At 35.0% G+C, this 22,756-nt stretch overlaps 2 protein-coding genes across 4 annotated transcripts in view; both read left to right on the top strand.

Annotated features, from left to right (window-relative positions):
• Positions 1-6,635, top strand: part of LOC109827386 (light-harvesting complex-like protein OHP2, chloroplastic) — a 12,671-nt gene extending 6,036 nt beyond the window's left edge. Inside the window, exon 2 of one of the 2 annotated variants that reach the window (XM_020394396.1) lies at positions 6,221-6,635. In XM_020394396.1, the coding sequence (XP_020249985.1) occupies positions 6,221-6,335 (115 nt within the window). In that variant the 3' untranslated portion in view covers positions 6,336-6,635. Of the gene's footprint in view, positions 1-5,060; positions 5,364-6,220 lie in introns of those variants that run through there. The other variant, XM_020394405.1, reaches the window with a different exon arrangement.
• Positions 7-5,054, top strand: LOC109827369. Of its 2 annotated transcripts, XM_020394376.1 has the most exons (3): positions 7-1,132; positions 1,277-1,384; positions 4,861-5,054. In XM_020394376.1, the coding sequence occupies exons 1-2, from the start codon at positions 263-265 to the stop codon at positions 1,310-1,312; spliced, it is 906 nt and encodes a 301-aa protein (XP_020249965.1). In that variant the 5' UTR covers positions 7-262; the 3' UTR covers positions 1,313-1,384; positions 4,861-5,054. The 2 variants fall into 2 exon arrangements, with proteins under 2 accessions (XP_020249965.1, XP_020249958.1); XM_020394369.1 differs by having other exon boundaries at positions 7-1,384.

Here is a 22,756-nt window from a genome sequence, read left to right as displayed (position 1 = left end):
TCTCAACAAGCTTTCGTTAATCAAAGAAGGTGTTTTTTCTATGGGGATTCATATAATCTAGCTAAAATTTGCAAGATGGAAGATATTGTTTGCTTCAAGTGTAATAGTCTGGGTCATAAGGCTCATGACTGCCCCCACATCCACCAGGGAGACGCTGATTGTTAGGCTTCCTCCGGCGATCAAAGATCACATTGAGGATCTCTCTTCCTTTGCCATTTTCTATGTGCACAGGGGTTAGCCTTTTCTCTCGGATCTTAAGGAGATGCTTTCCTTCAAGTTTAATATCCGAGGGTGGACCCATAGAGTTTCTAGGGCTTCAGGCAACAGCTTCCTTGCCCAATTCCCAGATGTGAATATGATTGAGCAGGCAGAGGATATGAAGCTGGTTGATATTGAGGATTTCAAAAGTCGGTTTCTTCGTTGGAGAGAGGACTTTGGTCTTAAGGTTCTTCCCAAGCCTGTTCTTACTTTGGTCAGGATCTCTCATCTGCCATACTACCTCTGGGATTGGGAATTTCTTCTAATTCTTTTTAAAGATGTGGGTGAATGCATTACATGTTCGGATGATGTTGCTTTTAGTACTCATTTTTCGAGTTGCAAGGTTCTCATCGAAGTGAGAGATGTCTTTATTATTCCTAGAGAAATTCGATTTCGGTGTCACTCCCCTTTTGATAACAGTCTACTTGAGGGATATGCTACATTGGAGGTCATAGGTAAACCAGTGAAGGGGAAGGATTTTCATGACAGGGTGGAAATTCGTGAGCATGAGTTGAAGTGGGAAGGAGAACGGTCCTCTTTTTCAGGATGGGTTGATAGGGTGCTGGAGGTAGAAGTTGTCCAGCCTCCTATTGACCATGGTAAGCGACAGTCGGTTGCCGAGGAGGAGGATCGTAATAAGGGCAAGTTTGTAATTTCTAAAATTTCATATTCTACAGGCACGGTATCTAAGGCATCTTCAATGGAATCTTCAGATTCTCTGGGTAATCCCAGGAACAAGATTATGTCTCTCCCTCCTATTTCTTCGCATCAAGCGGTTCATTCTTCTCCTGACTTATTAAGGTATTTTGGAACGACAATCCTATTATGGTGGAGCGTAATCAGTGGGAAGGATTTATTCGTGCTCAAGGTGTGGGTAGGTCTTCCTTGCTACATCAGCATACTAATCCAATTGGGAATCTTCCTTGTGGATCATCTTCTTACTCAATTAGTGAGTCTGTTAAAGCTGGGTCTAACTCAGTTTTCTTCCCCTTGGTTTCGAACAATTTGCTAAGTCCAGAAAGAAGAAGTTGATTGGGTAAGCGAGGCTAGTTAGTAAGCCCTCAGTGCGAAGAAATATCATATGCATTTGACAGCTTATCGTTTTCGGGTTTTCTCGTCCAAAGGGGTAAGTCTTCTTCCTCAACATCTATTTCCCTACCAACCAATGCTAAATTAGTCTTAGATATTGTACTATCTCTGTCAATTATGTCATGAAAGATAGAGGGGATCGATAAGATTAAGGCTATAGAGGTGGAGAGAGATGGGGATAATTCTTGATCCCCCTCTTCCTTATCAAGGTGTAGTTGTTTATTCTTGTTATTATGAAGATAGATTCCTAAAATGTCAGAGGTCTTAATGATCCTGTTAAATATAGGATGGTTAGAGATGGTATCTCCTTTGCTGGTCTTGACATTATTGGTATTCAAGAATCTAAGCTTAGTTCTGTTGGACCTAATACTCTAAAAAAGTCTAGGTGGGAATAGGATCTCATTATGGCTTAGTCTTGAGGCTTCTGACTCTAGAGGTGATGTACTATTGGGATGGAATGGATCTATGTTTGACTATTTTAAACTCTTACATTGGTATTTTCTCCATTTTTGTTATCCTTATCCATAAATCTCTAAATTAGAAATTTATAGTTTCTACTGTTTATGCCCCAACTGATAGAGAGGAGAAAGATGTTTGTTGGTGGGAGACTAAGAGAGTCTATAGTCAATTTCCCTTTCCTTGGGTATTATGTGGTGATTTCAATGTCACCCTTAATGTCAATGAGAGGAGTGGGCGGTCTGGCTCTATTTGGGATATTCTTATTTTTAAGGGTTTAGTTGATAAGTTTTTTCTTATTGATCTACCGCTTAATGGTAGGATTTTTACTTGGTCCAATTTGTGAGGTGTTCCTGTTCTTGTTAAACTTGATTGTTTTCTTGCATCATCAGAGTTTGAATCTATATTCTCATATTTAGTGTAATTTTCATATCTGTCAGCTCGTTCTGATCACTGTCCTATTATCCTTGATACTACTTGCCTCAAACCTAAACCTCTTTTTAGGTTTGAGAAAACTTAGTTGTCTCATTCTTCATTTTCCTCTTTGTCAAGGATTGTTAGGTGTCTTTTGTATGTAGGGGCTCTCCTGTTGGTAATTTTCTCTCAAAATCAAGCTTCTGAAAAGAAGGCTTAAGTGGTGGAAAAAATTCATTTACGGGTCCTTTTCTTGCACTAAGAGCAGAACATACCTCTTTGTCCATCTGAACTCTCTCATAGAATCTTATCTTAAATCCAAGCTCTTTGATTTAGCTAGAGATGAAGAAGTATATTTGCGCCAAAGATCCAAAACCCTCTCGCTTCATGAAAGTGACTCAAACTCTTTCCTTTTTCCACAAAGTTGCTTCAGCTCACAGAAGGCAGAATGTTATCTCATCCTTGATGTCTTCTGATCATGACATTAAGGCAGCTTTTCACTCCTACTTCTCCTTCCTCTTCCAAGCGAAACCTCAATCTCCTTTTGTGGTTGATTGAGACTCTTTTTATCCTCATAATGTAAACTCTTGTCTATGTTAGATAATCTCTTTTCTCAGGAAGAGACTAAGCAAGCAGTCTTTTCCTAACACTCTGATAAGTCTTATGAACCTGATGGTTCCCAATCATTTTCTATCAAGCTTTTTGCAACACTGTCAAAGAGGACATCTTCTTCTTTTTTAGGTGTTTATATCAGGATGCCTTTTCTCTTCATCTTGTTAACTTCTCATACATCGCTCTTATCCCTAAAGTTGATGGAGCTAATCGTGCTAAAGATTTTAGACCTATCAGTCTTCTTAACGGTCTTTTTAAAATTTTCACTAAGATTTTAGCTAACAGGTTAGCTCCTCTTCTTTCTGCTCTTGTTGATCAATCTCAATCTGCCTTCCAAGTTGGTAAGTCTACCCTTGATTCTATCATCTTAGCTAGTGAAATGATTCATAACTGCTGCTCTTCAAAACAGGAGATTTCAAAATTGATTTCATGAAAGCTTGTGATTGTGTGAGTTAAATTTTCTTTTGCCAGGGGTTTTGGTCCTAATGGTGTAGTTAGATTGCTAACACTCCTTCTAAATCATCTACCTTGGTCAATAGTTCCCCTACTAATTTCTTCCTTCGTTGTCGTGGACTCAAACAGGGAGACCCCTTATCATCTATGTTGTTCATCTTGGTTGTAGATGTTCTCAATAAAATACTTTGCAAGAGTGTTAATTTTAGTAATCTCTCCGAGCTCCATCTTAAGGGTCCTCTGAATTCCATCTGATCTCTTCAATTTGCATATGATACATTAGTTTTCTGCAGGGCAACTCTTGTAGACATCTCTACTCTTAAACTAATGTTCTATTTGTTTGAGGATATATCTAGTCTTAGGATTAACTATGCCAAGACCTCTTTGTTTTATTGTGGTAAATTCCATAGTCGAGGTATCTCTTTTGTCAATTCTATGAATTGCTCTCTGGATTCTTTTCCCTTCAAATACCTTGGTTTGCCTATTAAGCTTGGTTCTCTTTCCAAGAAAGAATGGCAGCCCCTCCTTGATTCTTTCTCTTGTAAGATCTCTCTTTGGAAAAGTAAACATTTATCCATAGGAGGTAGACTTACTCTTGTCAATTCTGTTCTTTCTTCCTTACCTCTTTATTACATGTCTTTCTTCAAATTGCCATGTTGTGTTATAAAATCTATTGATAAATTGAGAAAGAACTTTCTTTGGGGGTGGATCTTCCTCTAATTGTAAAGGTAAGGCTTTAGTTAAATGGTCTTCTGTCTGTAAGTCAAAAAAAGAAGAGGGTCTGGGTGTTCTCAACTTGGCCAACTTTAACTCTGCTATGCTCTCTAAGTAGGTTTGAAAGTGTTGCGATCTGAATCTCTTGTTGGCACTACTCTCTCTTCTTTGTATGGTCTACATAATTCTCCTTTCAATTGTACACCCACTTTTAGATCAGTCTCTAAATTTTAGTATGATGCTATTTCTGTTAGTCTGGCTTTAAGAAACATGGTTAGTTGGAATTTAGGCGAGGGCTCTAGAATCAAGTTTTGGGAAGATAAATGGTTGGGACTCTTCTCTCTGTCTAGTCTCTATCATGTTGCATACATGCTTGCATTCTTTTGCAACGCCTTCGTGTCTTCACAATGTATGTAGAGGGGTAACATCTTGATTTTGAAACCTATCCTTAGAAGAGCTCTCTCTCCTATTGAAAAACAGCAAGATTAATCTCTGTTTGATATTCTGTCTTCAGCTTCTCCTCCATCTGATGATCTTCCTTCATGGCCTCTTACCAAGTCAATAAATTTTTTTCGGTGAAGTCTCTATACTGCTTCTTAAATTATGGTGGTGTGTCTTGTGATTTATATATTTTTATCTGGAGCTCATGCATTCACCTTAAAGTAAAGTTTTTTTCTCTGAATGCTGTCTAAGAACAAACTGAACACCAAAGACAACTTGATCAAGAAGGGTTGGTTAGGAGATCCTCTGTGCTCTAATGGTAACGAAGTTGTTGAATTTGTAGACCATCTTTTCATTTAGTGCCGTTATGCTCAGTCTATATGGAAATTCTATATGCTAAAGTTGGGTACTAATGCTTTTCAGTATGATCTGTTTCATATGATGACCTCAAAGGGTCAATTTCTTGGGGATAAGAATTATCGTTTATTATGGACCATCCTCTTCCTTATTTTGTGCTGGTGTTTATGGAGAGAAAAAAACAACAAGGTTTTTAATGATGAATTACGCTCGTCCTCTAAGCTGGCTGCTAATATAGCCTTTTTCTTGTTATTCTGGATGGGAAGTTCTTGTCATAAGAAGGTTGTCAGGCTGAAAACAATTCTTCAAGATAAGAGGGTCGAAGAGCTTTTGAGCAGCAGTGAAGACAATGGCTGATTTCTTCCAAACACTTGATTTTTTTTGGGTGCATATTCTGATACTATCTTTTTTGGTACAATCGGTGTCTTTTTTGTTTGAGCTGGAGTTGTCAGCTCTTTGATATGCATTTATTTATTTTTTTCATGTTTTCTCTACACTTTTGTTTGTATTCTGGTATTTAGTTTGCTGGAAGAGGTGACGGCTATGGTCCTCTTGCTCTTTCCATTTTATTTGTCTAGCATCCTTCTTTTGGTGTAGTCATGTATAAAACAATTTCTATATATACTACTTTTGAATATGACATCTTACCTTATTTTTACTTCAAAAAAAAAAAGATTTTTCTTTAGTGGCCTTCGCTAGATGTTCTTACTTAGGGGAAACAAATATAGAGTATACATAAAGAGGATATATGCATGATATTCTTGCAAAATTTATTGAACTCCTATCATTTAACAAGGGGTTAATTTCACATAATTACTCTAAACCTTGATGGTTTTTTCACATGACGTCCTTGAACTTTATGTACTTCACATAACCCCTTGAATTTTGGGTGTCTCACAAAATCACCTTGAACTTAAACCTTTTCCTACTGGACCCACTGCATGTAAATTGTAAATGATTAAAATGCCCTGAGAGAAAAAATCCCAGAATTCCTCATTGGTCATTTACTGGCAACATGCCCCTTCCTAAATTTTGGATTTTCTTTTCCTCTTAGGAAAATTTAATTATTTGCAAATTACATGTTTTTCCCCTTTTGTTTGTTTTTTGTTTTTTTTTTTTGAGGGCCGGTGAGAAAAGTTCAAAGTTAAAGTGCCGTTTTGTGATACACTCTAAAGTTCAGAGGGGTTATGTGAAAACCCCACTAAAATTTAGGTGGGTTGTATGAAAACCCTCCAAAGTTTAGGGGGTTTACGAAATTAATCCTTCTACAAATTTTAATAGAGTTAAGGTTTTAATTTATGTATCCAATGCGTTATTTTTTTCCCCTCTATTCAAATCAGCTATTTTGAGGTTGTGTTTGATCCTCTCTCCATGACGCATTGTAGATTGACTATTATCTTTGATTGTTTTGTGCTATCCTTCGCAGATGGGCAATGTTTGGTTTTGCTGTTGGATTGCTTACTGAGTACGCGACAGGCGCAGATTTTGTTCAGCAGCTTAAGATCCTTCTCTCTAACTTTGGAATTGTGGATTTAGATTGATATTTCTTTTCGGATCTGTATGATTGCCTATTGCTAGATTCACAGGAAATATATCATATATGCACGCACGTACAAGTATTCCTTTTTCGTTCCTAATGAGTTGCATGTATCTAATTGTCATTCTTGGGTTGATTCCTTGAAACCCTGTTTATTTTGTGAAACTTCTTGTTTTTGCGTCTATATGTACTAGTGTAATGCACGTACTTTGCATGTGAACATACATGTTTTGAGTTTTGAATTTTTTTTATTGTATAATAAAATTGCTTAAAAAACAATGTATGAATTAATTATTATTGTGCAGTTATTGTAATTGTCAACTTTGCCTTTAAAGTCTCAAATGCCTTCTAGCATTTCGGTCCCCAAATAAACTGAACACCCTTTTTTGTAAGACGTGACAGTGGGGTAGCAATCTTCGAAAAATCATCAATGAATTTTTTCCTATAATAGCCGACAAGACCTAAAAAGCTATGAATCTCTGTAACGGTCTTCGGCGGCTCCTAATTAAGAACTGTCTCTACTTTGGCTGGATCAACACCAATGCCCTCTTTGCTAATAACATGGTCTAAAAATCTGACTTTTAAAGTCAAAACTCGTATTTGCTAAACTTAGCATGCAACTAGTGCTCTCGCAAAGTTTGCAATGACAAACAAAGATGTTGCTCGTGCTCGGCCTTCCACCTTGAGTAGATGAGGATATCGTTGATGAAAACAATCACGAACTGGTCCAAGTATGGATGAAATACCAGTTTCATTAAATCCATGAGTACCGCGGGTGCATTGGTTAGCCCAAACGGCATGACAAGAAACTCAAAAGACTCATATCGAGTTAAAAAGACGGTATTGAGAATATCCATTTCCCATACTTGTAACTGATGATAGCCAGATTGAAGGTCAATCTTCGAGAAACACTTGCGCTCCCTACAATTGGTCTAATGAGTCATCAATTCTCGATAGTGGATACCTATTCCGGATGGTGACCTTATTCAACTCACGATAATCTAAGCACAAACGAAGGATGTCGTCCTTCTTTTTTACGAAAATGACCGGTGCTCCCTATGGAGAATGACTCTGGCGAATAAAACCATGAGAAATGAGCTCCTTTAACTGAGTCTGTAGCTCCCTCATCTCAGTAGGTGCCATACGATAATGTACACAGGAGATCGGTCCTGTGCTGGCTGCAACTCGATGCAGAACTCAACCTCTCTCATTGGAGGTAACCCAGGTATATCTTGATAGACATCCTGATACTCTGAGAAGGCTCTAGTCTCGCACAAATTAGCACTCTGATCTCGAAACAACACCTTATCGACGTATGTCAGAAATGACTCCGAAAACTTGTTACCCTGTGAGATTGCTGTTGGCTTTCTTGTTTTGATGATGATTTAACAAACAATTTACATCTAATATTATTCGTCTAGTGTTTGTGTTTTGTTATTTATTGTAGACAAACAATATGTTGGAGGATGGATGGAATAGAGCTTCAACGATCATATCCAATGGAAGTTAGCGAAATAGTGGAGTGAAGCCTTGCTATCAAGTTAAAGATCCAATTATCAGCTTCATCCAAGTTTACCAAGTTGAGCTATAATAAAGATCAAGATCAAGCTTGGGTAACATTTAGTTTAGATTTTTATATTATGTGTGTTGGTACTCTAAGCTCAATCATATACACACATACATGTTTTGGTTTTGTATATATATAGTTATATATATACATATATGTTTTGGTTTGATAGTTTTCAAGTTTTAATATGAAACAATTTAATATAATTAGAAAACATATTTTTGTTTCATACTTATATGCATATATATGATTTCATCAATATCAATTTTATTTAGTTTAATGAAATCATGTTTTATTGCATTATATGTGTATTTTGATAAAATACTATATTCATTGTTTATAGACTTCATAACAATAGCTTACATCTTTTAAGTCTATAAAATTATTTTGTAATATTTCAAAATATGGTTAAGCTAAAATGCCAAAACTTGTATGTTTACACTTTTATGTTTTGGACTATTTTGCAAAATGATGATATTTCTCATTTGGGAAGTCCTTTTAGAAAACCAGTTTTTTTAGCATGTGTATTATCATGTCTACAATCATTTCCCAAAGTGGGAAGTCCTTTTAGAAAACCAGTTTTTTTAGCATGTGTATTATCATGTCTACAATCATTTCCCAAAGATTCATAATTTTTAGAATTTATTTGATATTTTTAAACAGTGTTTTAAAATCAGCAAACTGCTTTCAAACCCGAATTTTGTATATATCAGTTTGCAGTCGACCGCCACGGTCGACCGCGCCTATGTATTTTCCTGAGTGGGCAGAATGCATTGGACCCGTTGTTGTCCATCTATAGCTTCTTCGTATAGTGTCAAGTTCCTTTTCAACATAATTACCCAAAAGAACACAAACATCCTTCACGGTCATCTCTTTTGTTAAACCAAAAACTGCATTTTCCCCTTTTCAATTTTTTTGAGTTAATCTACCTAACAAACTAATTTATTGGACATGCAGAGTTGATGCTTTTGGGTTTCATATCCCTGCTCTACAACAATGCTAATAATATCAAGAGTCAAAAAGCACAGAGATCAAAAGCCAAATTCAGATTAAAATTCCTAGTTCAAGCATCAAATCCCTAGTTCTTGTAATCAATCTATAATTCCTAAATTTTCCTGGATTAAAGAACAAGTTTTTCCAGGATTAAAGAACAAATTTTCCAGGATTATAGATTGATTTAAAAAAAAGACCGACAGAGCTCTGTACCTTCGACCACGAGCTCGTCCGCGGTGACTTGGAGCCGGAGTTGGGGGAGAGGACGCTGAAACGCCTGAAATCAAAAAAAAATAATAATAAAAAACCCCTAATCAAAACCTGTAACGAGCTGGGAATGGATGGCCGTGATCCTTACCTGAGTTGGGGGAAGGAGGTGGTTTGATGGAGGAGGAGAAATGGGGATCTCGAGAGAGCGCTCGAGCTCGAAGGAAGATCGGTTTTTGTCGGCGGCGATGCTGCTTTCGTGGTGGGTGGAGTTGGGGAACTTGACGGAGGAGGAGAAATGGGGGAAGTCGGCTGATTCAATTCGCTGGCTGAAGCTGTGATTTTGGGAGAAATGGGGGAATGTTTGTGGAAAAATTTTGCGGTAAAAGAAACGAAGGAAAATTGATCTGTATTCCTTTAATCATATATATATATATATAATATAAAATTTGAAATAAAGAATTAGCATGTTCTTTTCAAAATTTTTAATTAAATTTCTAAGTTAGACTTGGTTTTATATAGCCATAATGAAATGATTTTCTAAGAAAACTACTTTGGAGCTATGCATAAAATTATACACACACACATGTTCTTGAAAAACAATTTGATCAAGAGGCTTGAAAAATTATTTGAAATTAAGATTTAGCATATTCTTTTCAAAGCTTTTAATTAAATTTGTAAGTTAGATCTGATTTTGTATAACTATAATGAAAAGATTTTCTTCTAAGAAATCTACTTTGGACTTATGCATACAAATATTTTCTTAAGTATAAACTAACTTTAATTAGTTTGTTTAAATATATCATGTGAATTAATTATTTATTGATTTTTTCAAATTGGAAAATTGACCATATTTTGTGGGTATATTCACTGCAAATCATCACAAGACAATAGTTCGCCCACTAACCTAGGGGTTTAAAGGCTTGTTGTATACACTAAATACAGCCACGATTTCTGCGAAAGTGAGTTAGAATATTTCTTTATTTGATAGAGAAATAGCTAAAGTTTAGGTGTTAGGGTATTTAATCATTATATTTTATTACATTTTTATACCCTCATTATCTATTTTATTTGAATAAATATATCCGCTGATAATATTTTTATCTTAAATTATATGTAATAAAGAATTATTGAATAATAACTCAAATGAATATTATTTCGAATACAAAAGATCTCTAATGAAGCCCAGAATGTCTAAATCCAAAGCGCACAACTAAGTTTAGAACTGAAATATCAGTACTTATTATTTTCTTGGTTAATAATTATTAACAACATAGCCTGCAATTGAGAATCAAATAAAATTTAAAAAGAAACAAGATCAACAATTCATACTCAAGATGGCCAACCACAAAAAAATGCAATATGTACCAATCCAAAAAGCAAAATTTATATAGAAATACACATTTAATTAATATATGTATATTCAATTATTTAAAGACCGAGCTAAATCCTAAGAAGTCCAAGAGCATTTAAGGGAACCCCAATAATCTTAAATGAATTAAATGTAAGAGAAATAAAGCCCACACCGCTCATCTGTCAACTATTGAATCAAATATAGATTATATATTGTAAGGATTACTTGGAGTCTAAGCCAAATCTTATGGTTGTGAGGGCTACTTGGAGTCTAAGCCTAATCCTATAGTTGTGAGGTTACTTAGGGGTCTAGACAAATAAGGGTCATGTGAGATTCTTGTTATCTATAAATAGAGGGGCAGAGAGTGATGGTTTGAGAGTGTGAAACATTTTATAAACTCCTTTTTGGAGATGATGACCATTTATCCACTCGTATCAATTTTAACGGTTTTGAATGAATAGAACTTTTTACATGGCTTGATGGAGGGTCAAACAACGACGGATTCACCCCAAACTTGGTGTGTTGGGATTTTAGAATATGTAGATCAAGTTTATATATATATATATATATATATATATATATATATATATATATATATATATACTATTTCCAAAGCCCAAGAAAATTTGTTTTACAAGATTTCCGCAAGGCGTAGTTCAAAGTCTGCAGGAAAAAACCCACACAAACAGACCCAACTAAAATTTATTGTGCGTATCTCACCGCTACAGGCTACGTGTCTCTGATCCATTCTGCCTTGCATCGATCCAACGACGCGCATAAAATGCGTGTGATTTCAGCTGCAAGCGGGCCCCACCTCACAAGGGTGTGCCGTTGAAGGGAGAGAGAAAAACAAGCAAGGGACTACGAGAGGATATTTTAGCCAATAATTGCATGACACATGGCATATGGAGTGTAGAAAAGCAGTACAAATACAGAGTCCTATGCCTGTATGTGTACAGAGTGTTTTATGGGCGTTTTAACTTTTCTATGGCCCCAAATTGTGTCACATGTCATATCCAAGGGGAAGAATTAAACCTTAAGCAGATTAGGTTAGCAAAGCCTACAAAAAGGCTGTTAATAATGATAGGGAGTGAGATTAACGAAAAAAGAGAGTAGACTTCGCAGATACTCCTCCTTGCGCAAGCTTCGTTCAAAAATTTGTAGAAATTCACAGAATTCTTCGTTTTGCGATCCGTTAGAAGCTACGCGAATGAGACTCAGAGATAGATGCAACAATACCAGGTTTAAAGTGAGTGCTACTTCATAAAATTCCAGATCAACGTGACAAAGACAACAGAATACACAGATCATCCTCCTTGCACAAACTTCACTCAAAAATTCGTAGAAATTCACAGAAATCTCCGTTTTGTGATCCGTCAGAAGCTATATGAAGTAAACTTAGAGTCGGATACTCTAGTACTAGCTTTATTGTGAGTGCTACTTTAGAAAGTTCTAGATCGATACAACAAATACAACATTAAGCTTCTCTAAACTTTGTTCCTTTTATTTTTATTCGTTGTCAATCTGTATTGTCTTTTACACTTTTTTGGACTCTAGATCTGTTTTAGGTTGGGTTGCAGACTACGGGGTTGTAGTTTGTAGGAATTGTTAGTAGATTTAGTTTACGTAGTGGTGGTAATCAACGAATCGTGCTTGGGAGGATGATTGTGGTGGGTAGCCAATCTTGCTGGGTGTAAGGGGTTGTGAAACTATTTTGCTAGTGATTCTGGTTGTAGGACGTAGGTGTGGAGGCCAAACCTGGGTAAATTCGTGTGTGCTTTACATTCTACATTACTTTCTGCATATTATAACTACTTGCATTTGTAATTTGATATATCTACGTAGTTGTTTGGCTAATTTTAAAATTTATAAATTGGTCATAGCCTATTTACCCCCCCCCCCCCCTTAGGCTATTCCTCAATCCAACAAGTGGTATCAGAGCCTAGATCAGACTCATGATCATATTCTGATTCTAGATTAGGAAAGCCTAGAATTATCATAGACACTAATGATAGTGTTTTTGCCGAGGGACAGTCAACTGCTAGGCCATCTAGATTTAATGGGACAGATTATGCTTACTAGAAAGCTAGAATGAGAATCTACTTAGCATCAGTTGACTTTGAAGTGTGGGATATAGTCATTAGAGGTTACACACCACCTGATACATGTATTCAGGACACATACATTGCGAAACCCGAGGATAAGTGGGATATAGATGATAAAAAGTTATTTCTTTAAATAATAAAGCAACGAATGCTAAGTTTACCCCACACTAAAAACAAATTTATTTTTTATCGTTATGAGAGGTAATCTTAGCAAAATAAAAGTGTGATTGTAACATGAAAAAATAGTAAATACCAAATTCACTATAAATATCTGTTTGACATAAAAAATCATAAGAAAGCGGTAATAACATGATTAATTATTATGAACTACGTACCTGATTTGACATGAAATATACCTGTTTGATATGAAAAAAATCACACAAAACCTGTTAGGCATGAAAAAAACAAACGAAACCTGTAATAACCTGATTATTCATAATTTTATGAAATACGTATCTGAATTAGCGAAAATTCTTATGAAACATGTATAAAACCTATAAAAGACCCGATTACTCATAAATATGTATTTGACATGGAAAATCACACCAAACCTGAAAATACCAAATATGTACTTGATGAAGACTGAGTACTTGAGTCAACTATAAGAAACAAAACCAGTTATATTTAAAAACCGTGAGCGCCTCAAAACCATGTACAATACAAGTAGAAAATTTATTGATCCAAAAAATGTTGTCAGATTCAACATCCAACCACCAAGTAAACGTACCAGTCCATAAATATCTATAAAACGTAATGTTTGCATACCAAATTCTAATCAGGAAAAAATATGAGTAAGAAAAGTAAAGGTATTTGTGAATCTTCATCTGCACTATCATCAAAGGTAAGAATATTTAAATTTTTTATGATAAACAATGAACCTGTTTATATTAATGTCAATTTACTCTGTTTTTTTATCAGCGTGGAAGGATAACTGAACATAAACAAACCTTTGAAGAATGGATTTCCTATATGGATGCAGATCAAGAGCAAGATGATATGTGAGATATCATGGAATTAGCAGAAATTATGCTAAGAGATAATGCGATAAAAGTTATAGACTGAAATAAAAATTGAATGTGTCCTTACTGCAAAGAAATACCTAATATTTATTGCAACAAAAATCAACTCCTAGCACACACCCATGAAGTTGGTTACAATGAAGTTGTTGCGAATCTAAGTAAGGAATGTATTGGAGAGCATCATGGTCTAGAAATCTATTTAAAATCGCTAAAATGAAAGCCTGGACATGCACTACTTTGCTATTATCATTACTACTTTGATAATTTATGCATGTTCAAATTTGAATGAACTTTATGATTAAAAAATCATTTGAAAATATTTGTTGACATCACATAAAATAAACCAGCCACATGTATATGTAAATTATGGCTGAGGGCTCAGAACTTGGTCAATATCATCATTATTAGCCATCCAGTGCAATATTAATAGATATTACAGGTTGATAATCTCAGAAATTTTGACAATCATTATAGCATAAAAGTAAAAGAGTCACCAATATAAACTCGTAGCATGACAACCCAAAAGAGCTAGGTAGATCACAAACAAAGTGGTTGAATGATAAATCCCTGAAATATGCACCCACTTCATGGATCATTATCATTTCAAAACCATTGGAATAAATAACTGATGACTGGTATCATTCAGACCAGGTAAATACGAAGCATGGTTAAGTAAATTAGTAATGACCCTAATACGACCACATATCAAAATGATACGCATAGTTAAAAAAGGTCAAAGTGATTTGAAAACTTACAATTGCTCCGGACCCTGCACACGAGCAACACACATTGCCCATAGGACCTGTTAAGGAATTGTAAACTTACAATTGCTCCGGACCCTGCACACGAGCAACACACATTGCCCATAGGACCTGTTAAGGAATTGTGGCAAACATTCATTCACAGGTTTGAGACACGAGCAACACACATTGCCCATAGGACCTGTTAAGGAATTGTGGCAAACATTCATTCACAGGTTTGAGGAAAAATAGGATGGGCTATCAACTTCTTCGTCGATTGAAGTTTTCTAGAAGCGGAAAATCAACTAAGAAACTCATAAGTAATTACCTTTTAGAGAAGGCATCAAGCGTGGGATGCCAGAAATGAAATTATTTACAACCAAGTCTCCACAAGTAGAAAAAACAACAAATAACACACATAGTGGCAAATAACACACATAGTAACTTTAGTTGAAGTTGCGATTTACAATGAACCGAACATTCCCCTCATGCACACAACAAACAAAACCTCAAAATTCCCTAGATCATGAAAGAATCTACACCAATGCATAAGATACAACTTGTCATATCAGTTGCGCACATGATACATCACTACGCTACAATAAGGCAAAGAACTACATAAAAACAAATTTTCAAAAAGTTCGAAATATTCTGCAGAAACATTGAAAGGAAATAAAGGCAAGTATAACGATTTATACACCAGTTAACTGCCTAATAATTATTGACAGGAAATCTTGACAAAGAATTCCACATCTGATAAGTAGGAGTTATATACCTTTTCCATTTCCTTCTTTTGTGAAGCTTTGGAATCAGATCGCCAAGCAATGTACAGCAGTAGGAGGCCAAAGAATGCATAGAGAAGTGTGAACAAATAATTTATGAAGCAAATGTATAAGACCGGTTATCTTCAATTGCTAACCATTAAGAGATGAAGACCAGTTATCTTCAACCGTTATGTATAAGAGATTAAGAACATATTGATTAGAACATTATCCATGTTTTCCATTAAAAGCTTTATATAAACATATAAAGATTTTTAGCAAAACAGTTCATGTACTACACCTAATATCATCAGCATGATGTGAACAGTTCCTTGTGGTGCTCTATCTTTAGTAGCAAATAATCCAACCGTGAGTTGAGACACCCACAAACACTAAACTGACACCTAAAAATCATTTGAAAACATTTGTTGACATCATATAAAATAAACTAACCATATGTATATGTAAATTATGACTGAGGGCTCAAAACTTGGTCAATATTATTATTGTTAGCCATCTAGTGCAATATCAATAGATATTACAGGTTGCTAATCTCAGAAAATTTGACAATCATCATAATCTAAAAGTAAAAAAGTCACCAATGTAAACTCGTGGCATGACAACCGAATACCTTAATAACCCATAACAATAGCCATCCAATACAATGTGTGCACATTGTAGGTTGCTTACATCTCAGAAAATTTGATCAATTGTCATGTATATGGTGACTTATAACTGTAATAACCAAAGTTCAATGTAAAAGTTAGTATTCTACAATATTCACATCATGAAAGGTAAATATTACAATATGGAGGCATATAAATACTTAATATATATTACAATAATATGTTCCATTATCATAATGTTCCACAAATACAAAAATAACATTCATAAAAGTAGTTCCCTAAATTAAGCAAGACTAGTCTTTTACCAAAAGTAAGTGGATTTAACAAGTATGTTAGAAGTGAGAATCACAAAATACCATGTACACCCATACTCTATTGGTCTTCAACCCTCTTTGTTGAGAAATGCATCAATCATCTCTTTTTGACCAACCGGAGATATGCCCATAAATAGTCTTGATTCATGCTCATTCAAAAAGAGATGACGATAGTATGTATCTAGCTTTTCAACACTAAAATCCTATAAATGAGCATATAGAACCATGGATAACTTCTCGATCCAATGCATATTTACACATTTCATGTTTGCGCTAAATACGTCTATCTTATCCACCATTTTTAGCATGAACTCATTATTTAGGTTGGTCCTATGAGCCTTTCCCTTAGCAACACATGACTTTGCCTTAGAACTTGATTTGGCGGGTGCTTCCTTAGGCAGAGGAGTGTCCTCATCATCTAAAACGTGTACTTGAGGGGATTGTGAGGTAGGCAAAGGTGAGTCAGCATCATCTCCAAGATTTATGGACTCGCTACGACTAAACTTTTTCCAAGCATCACTAGCAAATTCCCCTCTAGCTTTGATCATCCCTGATGATAAGAGCAAGATCATCATAATGCCTCAAGAGTTTATTGACATATTGTCTAAGCTTAACATTCTTAAAGCTCTTGTTCTAAAAAGTATAGTTGAATTAATTCAATAAAAATAGAAAAATGAGATAATTAGTCAATGAAAATGCAACAAGAGTTTATTTACCTTAATCCACCTATCCAAACATATAAGATTCATGATGACAGTCTTGGTGCTATCATCCCATGCGATACCACTAAAATTACGATAAGTTTCCATATCATAAAATCTTGTACATAAAGTTTTGATACGGTGCATGACGTTATCCCACTTAAATATTGTGTTAAACTTCTCATTAATATGTTAGGATGCCATATGAAAAGCGGTTCTCTTAAATCTTTTGTCGAGTTTGTAACCCTTTCTTACCAAGTAGGCAAGAAATGAAATGAGCTCATTATCATAACGGGAATCCCAAAACAAATATTTGTTCCCTTGAGAACCGTCAGTCTCACTATTTTTTTTTCTTCGTTGAGGTGTTTTTCTTCTTCTTCTTTGGATTTGATGATGTTTCTTCCCCTTCTTCTATGAGCACCCGTTTGGAACCTGATTCGGAAGTTAAGCCATGACCACTACTGGGAGAAAGTTGCAATCCACTAATATTAGGACAATAAAATTGTGGAGGCAAAGTAGGAGAACTTAGCATGTTCATATATGACCCTAAATAATGATGCATCGGGAAGTAACTGCCATCATCGAATGGCATATTGGGAAATGCATGAGGTAGTTTTCCAAAATATGACTGTTGAAATGGAAAATACCCACTATCGCATTGATGCATGGACTGAGGGGGTTGAGGTGGTAGAGGTTAAGATGGAACTACACCCTTGCCTTTATGATTATCTCTCCCACTTAAGATTGTATTATCTATTATCAGTCATTACTAATTAAATAGAGAGTTAGATATTATATAATTTGCGGAGTAAGCAAAACATGAATACATGAATGAAAAGCAAAACATAATAACTAGAAGAAGCAAAACATGAATACATGAATGAAAAGCAAAACATAATAACTGGAAGAAATAAAACATCAATATATGAATGAAAAGCAAAATATAATAACTGGAAAAAACAAAACGTAGAGTTAAAGAGTATATATATGAGCATAAATAGTACAACAAATATGAAAATTAAGTCTCAATGGTTACACCATGATTATACTTATCACAGTAGTCCACCCACATCGCCCAAACAATGCCATTCCTAAGAGTCTTCCACTCATTTCTTGATTCAGTTTGCTCTCTTTGGGTTTGAGTTTGAGTTTGAGTAAATCAACTAAATTATTGTCATTCTCATTTGTCATCTCACCATCAATACTTCATTAAATTCGGACTTGTTGAGTAGTTCATCACTTGGATCCACAGTTGCAATGAAATTATGGAGTACCGTGCATGCCAATACGATATCTACTTGTGTAGGAAATGGGTAATGAGGCTTAGCACACAAAATCTTGAAACGATTCTTCAATGTGCCAAATGCAGATTTAATCTTAGACCTCAAAGAAGAATGTCTTAGATTGAATAATTCCCTTCTATTCTTAGGTGTTTTACCTGAATGTTCTTTCAAATGATATCGAACACCTCGGTATGGAGAGATGAAACTGTTGACTATCATATCTCCATGATAGTGTTTTGATGATAACAATCTATATTGTGTGTGCACTAACTTTCATATGCAGATTTTAATATCAGAATATGTACAAGTGCAAGTGGATATCAAGGCATTTTGAAGTGAAGAAAATGAAGAACAAAAGATAATGTAATTTGATTTTTCTTTACTTAGAATTTTTGTACAAGCCTTGATCACACACACGCACACACCCACAATTTTAGAACACACTAACACAGGCTTAGTGTGTTGGTTAACTATAGAAATCCCCTATGTTAACCATTAGAATAGTAGTTAAAACTTAATTATAAAAACTCCTTTTTACTGAATTTTTGACCTTAGTAGTCGACTAATTAGAATAGTAGTCGATGTATAGAACTCAAATACATGTTTCTGTCAATTTACAGTATAGTCGACTAATAGAGATTATAGTCGACTACTGAGGTGTTTGACAGAAACATAAGTTTCTGTATTTTTACAGTATAGTCGACTAATGAACATTATAGTCGACTACTGAACTCAAATTCCAATTTATAAGTTTCTGTCTTTTTACAGTGTAGTCGACTAATGACTACAGTAGTCGACTACTGAAGGAAAATATCAGTTTTTGAATTTCTGACAGTTTTTAGCCGTTTTTAAACGTTTTTAAACTTTAAAAACTTGTCTTTTCAAGGGCTATATATAGGTTATTTGTTCAGAAAAATTACATAGGCATACATACCCATAAGCTTTGATCTTTGTGTAATTTTTCAAATGAAAAACATTCTGATTTTCTGAAAAAGAGGAGTTTCAGAAATTGCCTATATACTTTCATCAAAAACAAATCATTAGGCAATTCTACAGAAATTAAAAGTATCCTAAGCCACTGCTGCACTTCAATACACATTCAAGGCTTATAGGATCATTGTGTTCTTGCTACAACAAGTTTTCTCTCGGTTGTGAGAGGGTTAATCTCTTGGCTTAGAGATTGGGGTTCAAATTGGCAAGGAGTTTGTCAATTGGTGTTGTAATTTGCAGGGACTTGCAAATTAGTCAGGTTTGCGTTTGATTTTGTAAGTTTATTCAAAATCATAGTGGAAACTCTCAAGCGGGATTTGCTTGGGGACTGGATGTACACCGGATTGGTGGAACCAGTATAAAATCCTTGTGTTTGTGTTTGCAAATTTCTGAGATTGCCATTTTTCTTTGCAATTTATTATCTACTTTGCAATAATTTTAAAAGAACACTATTCACCCCCCCTCTAGTGTTCTAGTGTATCTATTTCAGATCCTACAGAAACCTGATAGGTGGGGTACCCAGCATCACACAGATAGTATTTGCCTATAGTTTTATTAAGAAGTTAATTAAAACGTTTTAAGTTAAACTTTTATATAATTACCATCATAGACTTTCAATCCATGTGGTTGTGGTCTAGATAATGAATCTTGGAGAATCCTATAATCATTTCCAAATCCCTCCTAACCCGATAAAACATATGTGAAAAGTTTGTTTGGGGTGCAAGCTGCATGCACATTCTGTGTAACACCTTTGCGGCCTTGAAATCGTGCAACAAGATTAATCAGAAGCATTGCATCAACATGAGTCTCATCTATCATACCAATACAATCCTATAATATGTGTATCACATTACTAAGTTTAAATTTATTTTCATTGATTATACAGATAACTGTACTTAAAGTGTAGATATACCTTGAAATAAGGGTAGTATAGCTGGCTGTTAACAATCTCTTGGGGAATGTCATTTGAGGCTTGTCTCATGTAGCGCCCATACAGGCAAATAATTGCTTGTAATACCTTGTTGAAATATCTACTGAATGTCTCCCCTGATCTTATAAAATAAGATCTCACAATGTGATTTTTAGATTTATGACCCAAAATGTTCAGTGTCATGATAAGGTGTTCTTCCACTGTTATATTCCTTGAGTCTTTTAGCAGCCTATTGTTCCTCATTATACTTGCTAGTTTAACAAAAGTATCACTCCACATTCTAATGTAATTTACATAACTATCACTAAAACCATTATAAATACGCTCTATATGTTTAATTTTAGCCCTCTCTTGTCTTCTTTTTTCCTCACTTGGACCACTACGAATTGATTTACGTCTAGCTTGCATTCTCCTTATAAATGTAATTATTATAACAAAAACAGATAGCACAACACCTTGAACCATATTAACAACACTTTGTTTATCGATACAATCCCCATCATTATCCATCTACGATACAAACATCAAATTGAAATAATTATTATACCTAGCAAACATCCATATGCAATGTCAATAATCAAAACTTTTATCAATTAAGACCCCATGAAGCATTGGACGGTAAAGAAGAAAATTTTAAGAGGCAAAAGTTCAAGCATAAGTTCAGGCATAATTACAACTTCAACTTTCAAGCCTTGTTCCCAATTAATATAGTGCAACCTACATAATACTTCATTGCAGAATTCCCAATCCCAGGCACTCCGATCATAATCTTCAGGGAAATGGCCTTGTTCCGTCACTTATCACACAATACTTCATTAAAGAAATGATGTATTTTCTACCTAAACATATTACTAACTGATATCAGATTGTCATTTTTTAATGAGCTGCATCATGAAGGTAATCTCTCCAAGACCTCACTCTTTTCATTAATTCTGTTATTCTTTTTATTTGGGGATTAAAAGTTAACACAATTATCCCTAGATTCGTGTTTAAAACCAATCATCAATCTAAAAGTTAACACAATTATTCGGGGTTATACATGTTTCACTCCCATTAGGTTTGCAAAAGAAATCATCAATCTAAAAGATAAATTAAAAACAAAGAAGCAATATTATAACCGTAAATTTCAAGTATCTGTTGCATTTTCCAATTTGGAAAACCAGAAGTGTAACATTTCATCCCAAATGGAAAATAAACTCTCATATTCAAACTATAAAAATTTTGTAAGCATACAACTTTATCACTGCATCATTAATATAAAAAAAAACCTAGTTTAATAGCATGTCTTAAAGTAAACGAAAGTTTCACTTGGGACACACAAGAAAATAAAAATTGTTGCTGTTTTGCTAAGAACATGAAAATTTCAGAATAATTATAAAAAATACAACATCCAAATTTCATCACAATATTTCTAAAACTTGCATAAATCATACCTTAGATTGCATTTTTAGCAAGATCCAGCAAAAATTCAGCAAAAATACGAAATTTTCCCAATAAAGGCATTGTCTTTTTAGCAAGATCCAGCGAAAATATGAATTTGAGGATCTGAGGCTTGATAAATATGAAAATCAAGTACGAAATCAACATTTTACGCAAATAAACGAGGGAAAATAGTGGTAACCCTAGCCTTCAACAAGTTTTACGCAAATAAACCGCAGATCTGACAATATTACAGATTTTGGGTGATTTTACACCGATTTCCTCTAGTTTTCGAAGGAAATGGGGGAAAGACGAAGAGCTGAAGTGGAAGGGATTTCCGCGGTTGGAGGGACGAGGAGAAGAAGCGAACCAAAGCAAAGAAAAGAAAACCCTAGAATGGGTTTTGTCGGGGTGGCGATGTTGTTAGAAGGAGGAAACGGGTTTTCGGGGTCTTTTTAAAGCGAACCAAACACGCCCGTAGAGGAAGAAACTAAATAAATAACATAAAAAGAAACAAAATAACCACGTCATCCAAACTATTGTTTCTAAACTCAAATGAAATTACTAACGTGTGGACGTAAAAATTCATATGAGGATGAGCATTATCCTCTTGCGTTAGCTTATGGTTGCACTGAGCATAAAGATACTGTTAGTTCACTGCTAGTCATCTCAAAGCTATGATGTTCTGAAATAGTCCCTCAGGCTATTGAGTTTTCTATTGGGTCCCCAAATTCTTATAATTTGTTCTTAAATTAGCCCCTCAAAAAACTAAAATTAGGGAAAATTACACTGAACGCTTATGAACTCTCAGCATTTTGCAGGAAACACCTGTGAACTTTCAAAATCACACCAAAACTCTAATGAATTTTCTATTTTGCAGAAAACTCCCGATTACTTTCTATATTTTGCATATGACCCCCATAAATTAGAACCATAAAATAGCATCACAAGGCATTATGAATATTGGGGGTTTAGTGTAATTTACCCAAATGGGGATCTTTTTGCAAAAGTTATCAAGGGTTTAGTGTGATTTCGAAAGTTTATAGGGGTTTACTACAAAACACTTGAAGTTCATGAGAACCCTAAAAATTACTATTAGATGCTCCAATTCCCATAAACACTTCCAAATCAATCCCTTCAAACATTAGCAAGAAATAACCGATGAGGGTCCAATAACAAATTCATCATTTAGGGGACTAATTTGAAAATATGAATGTACGGGAAAACCCGAGAACGGAGTCGTTCACTCAGCCTCCGTTCCGTTGCCTTCTTATTTTATTACCCTCTCCTCCGTTCTGTCTTTAAGATTAGTGCAAATCACAGGTGTCGCTTTCTCCTCTCCCTCTACAAGATCCCACAGGCGGAGCTCCCCATATAACTTTTATTTTTCTACATTTTCCCCCCTTTCCTCTTTC

This window comes from Asparagus officinalis, chromosome 1 (assembly GCF_001876935.1).
Source record: "Asparagus officinalis chromosome 1, Aspof.V1, whole genome shotgun sequence".
Classification (NCBI taxonomy): domain Eukaryota; kingdom Viridiplantae; phylum Streptophyta; class Magnoliopsida; order Asparagales; family Asparagaceae; genus Asparagus; species Asparagus officinalis.
This window is presented reverse-complemented; position numbering and strand designations above follow the sequence as displayed.

Coding starts and splice junctions, on each gene's coding strand:
- LOC109827369 (XM_020394369.1), top strand. CDS start 263: ATGCTTTCCTTCAAGTTTAATATCCGAGGGTGGACCCATAGAGTTTCT.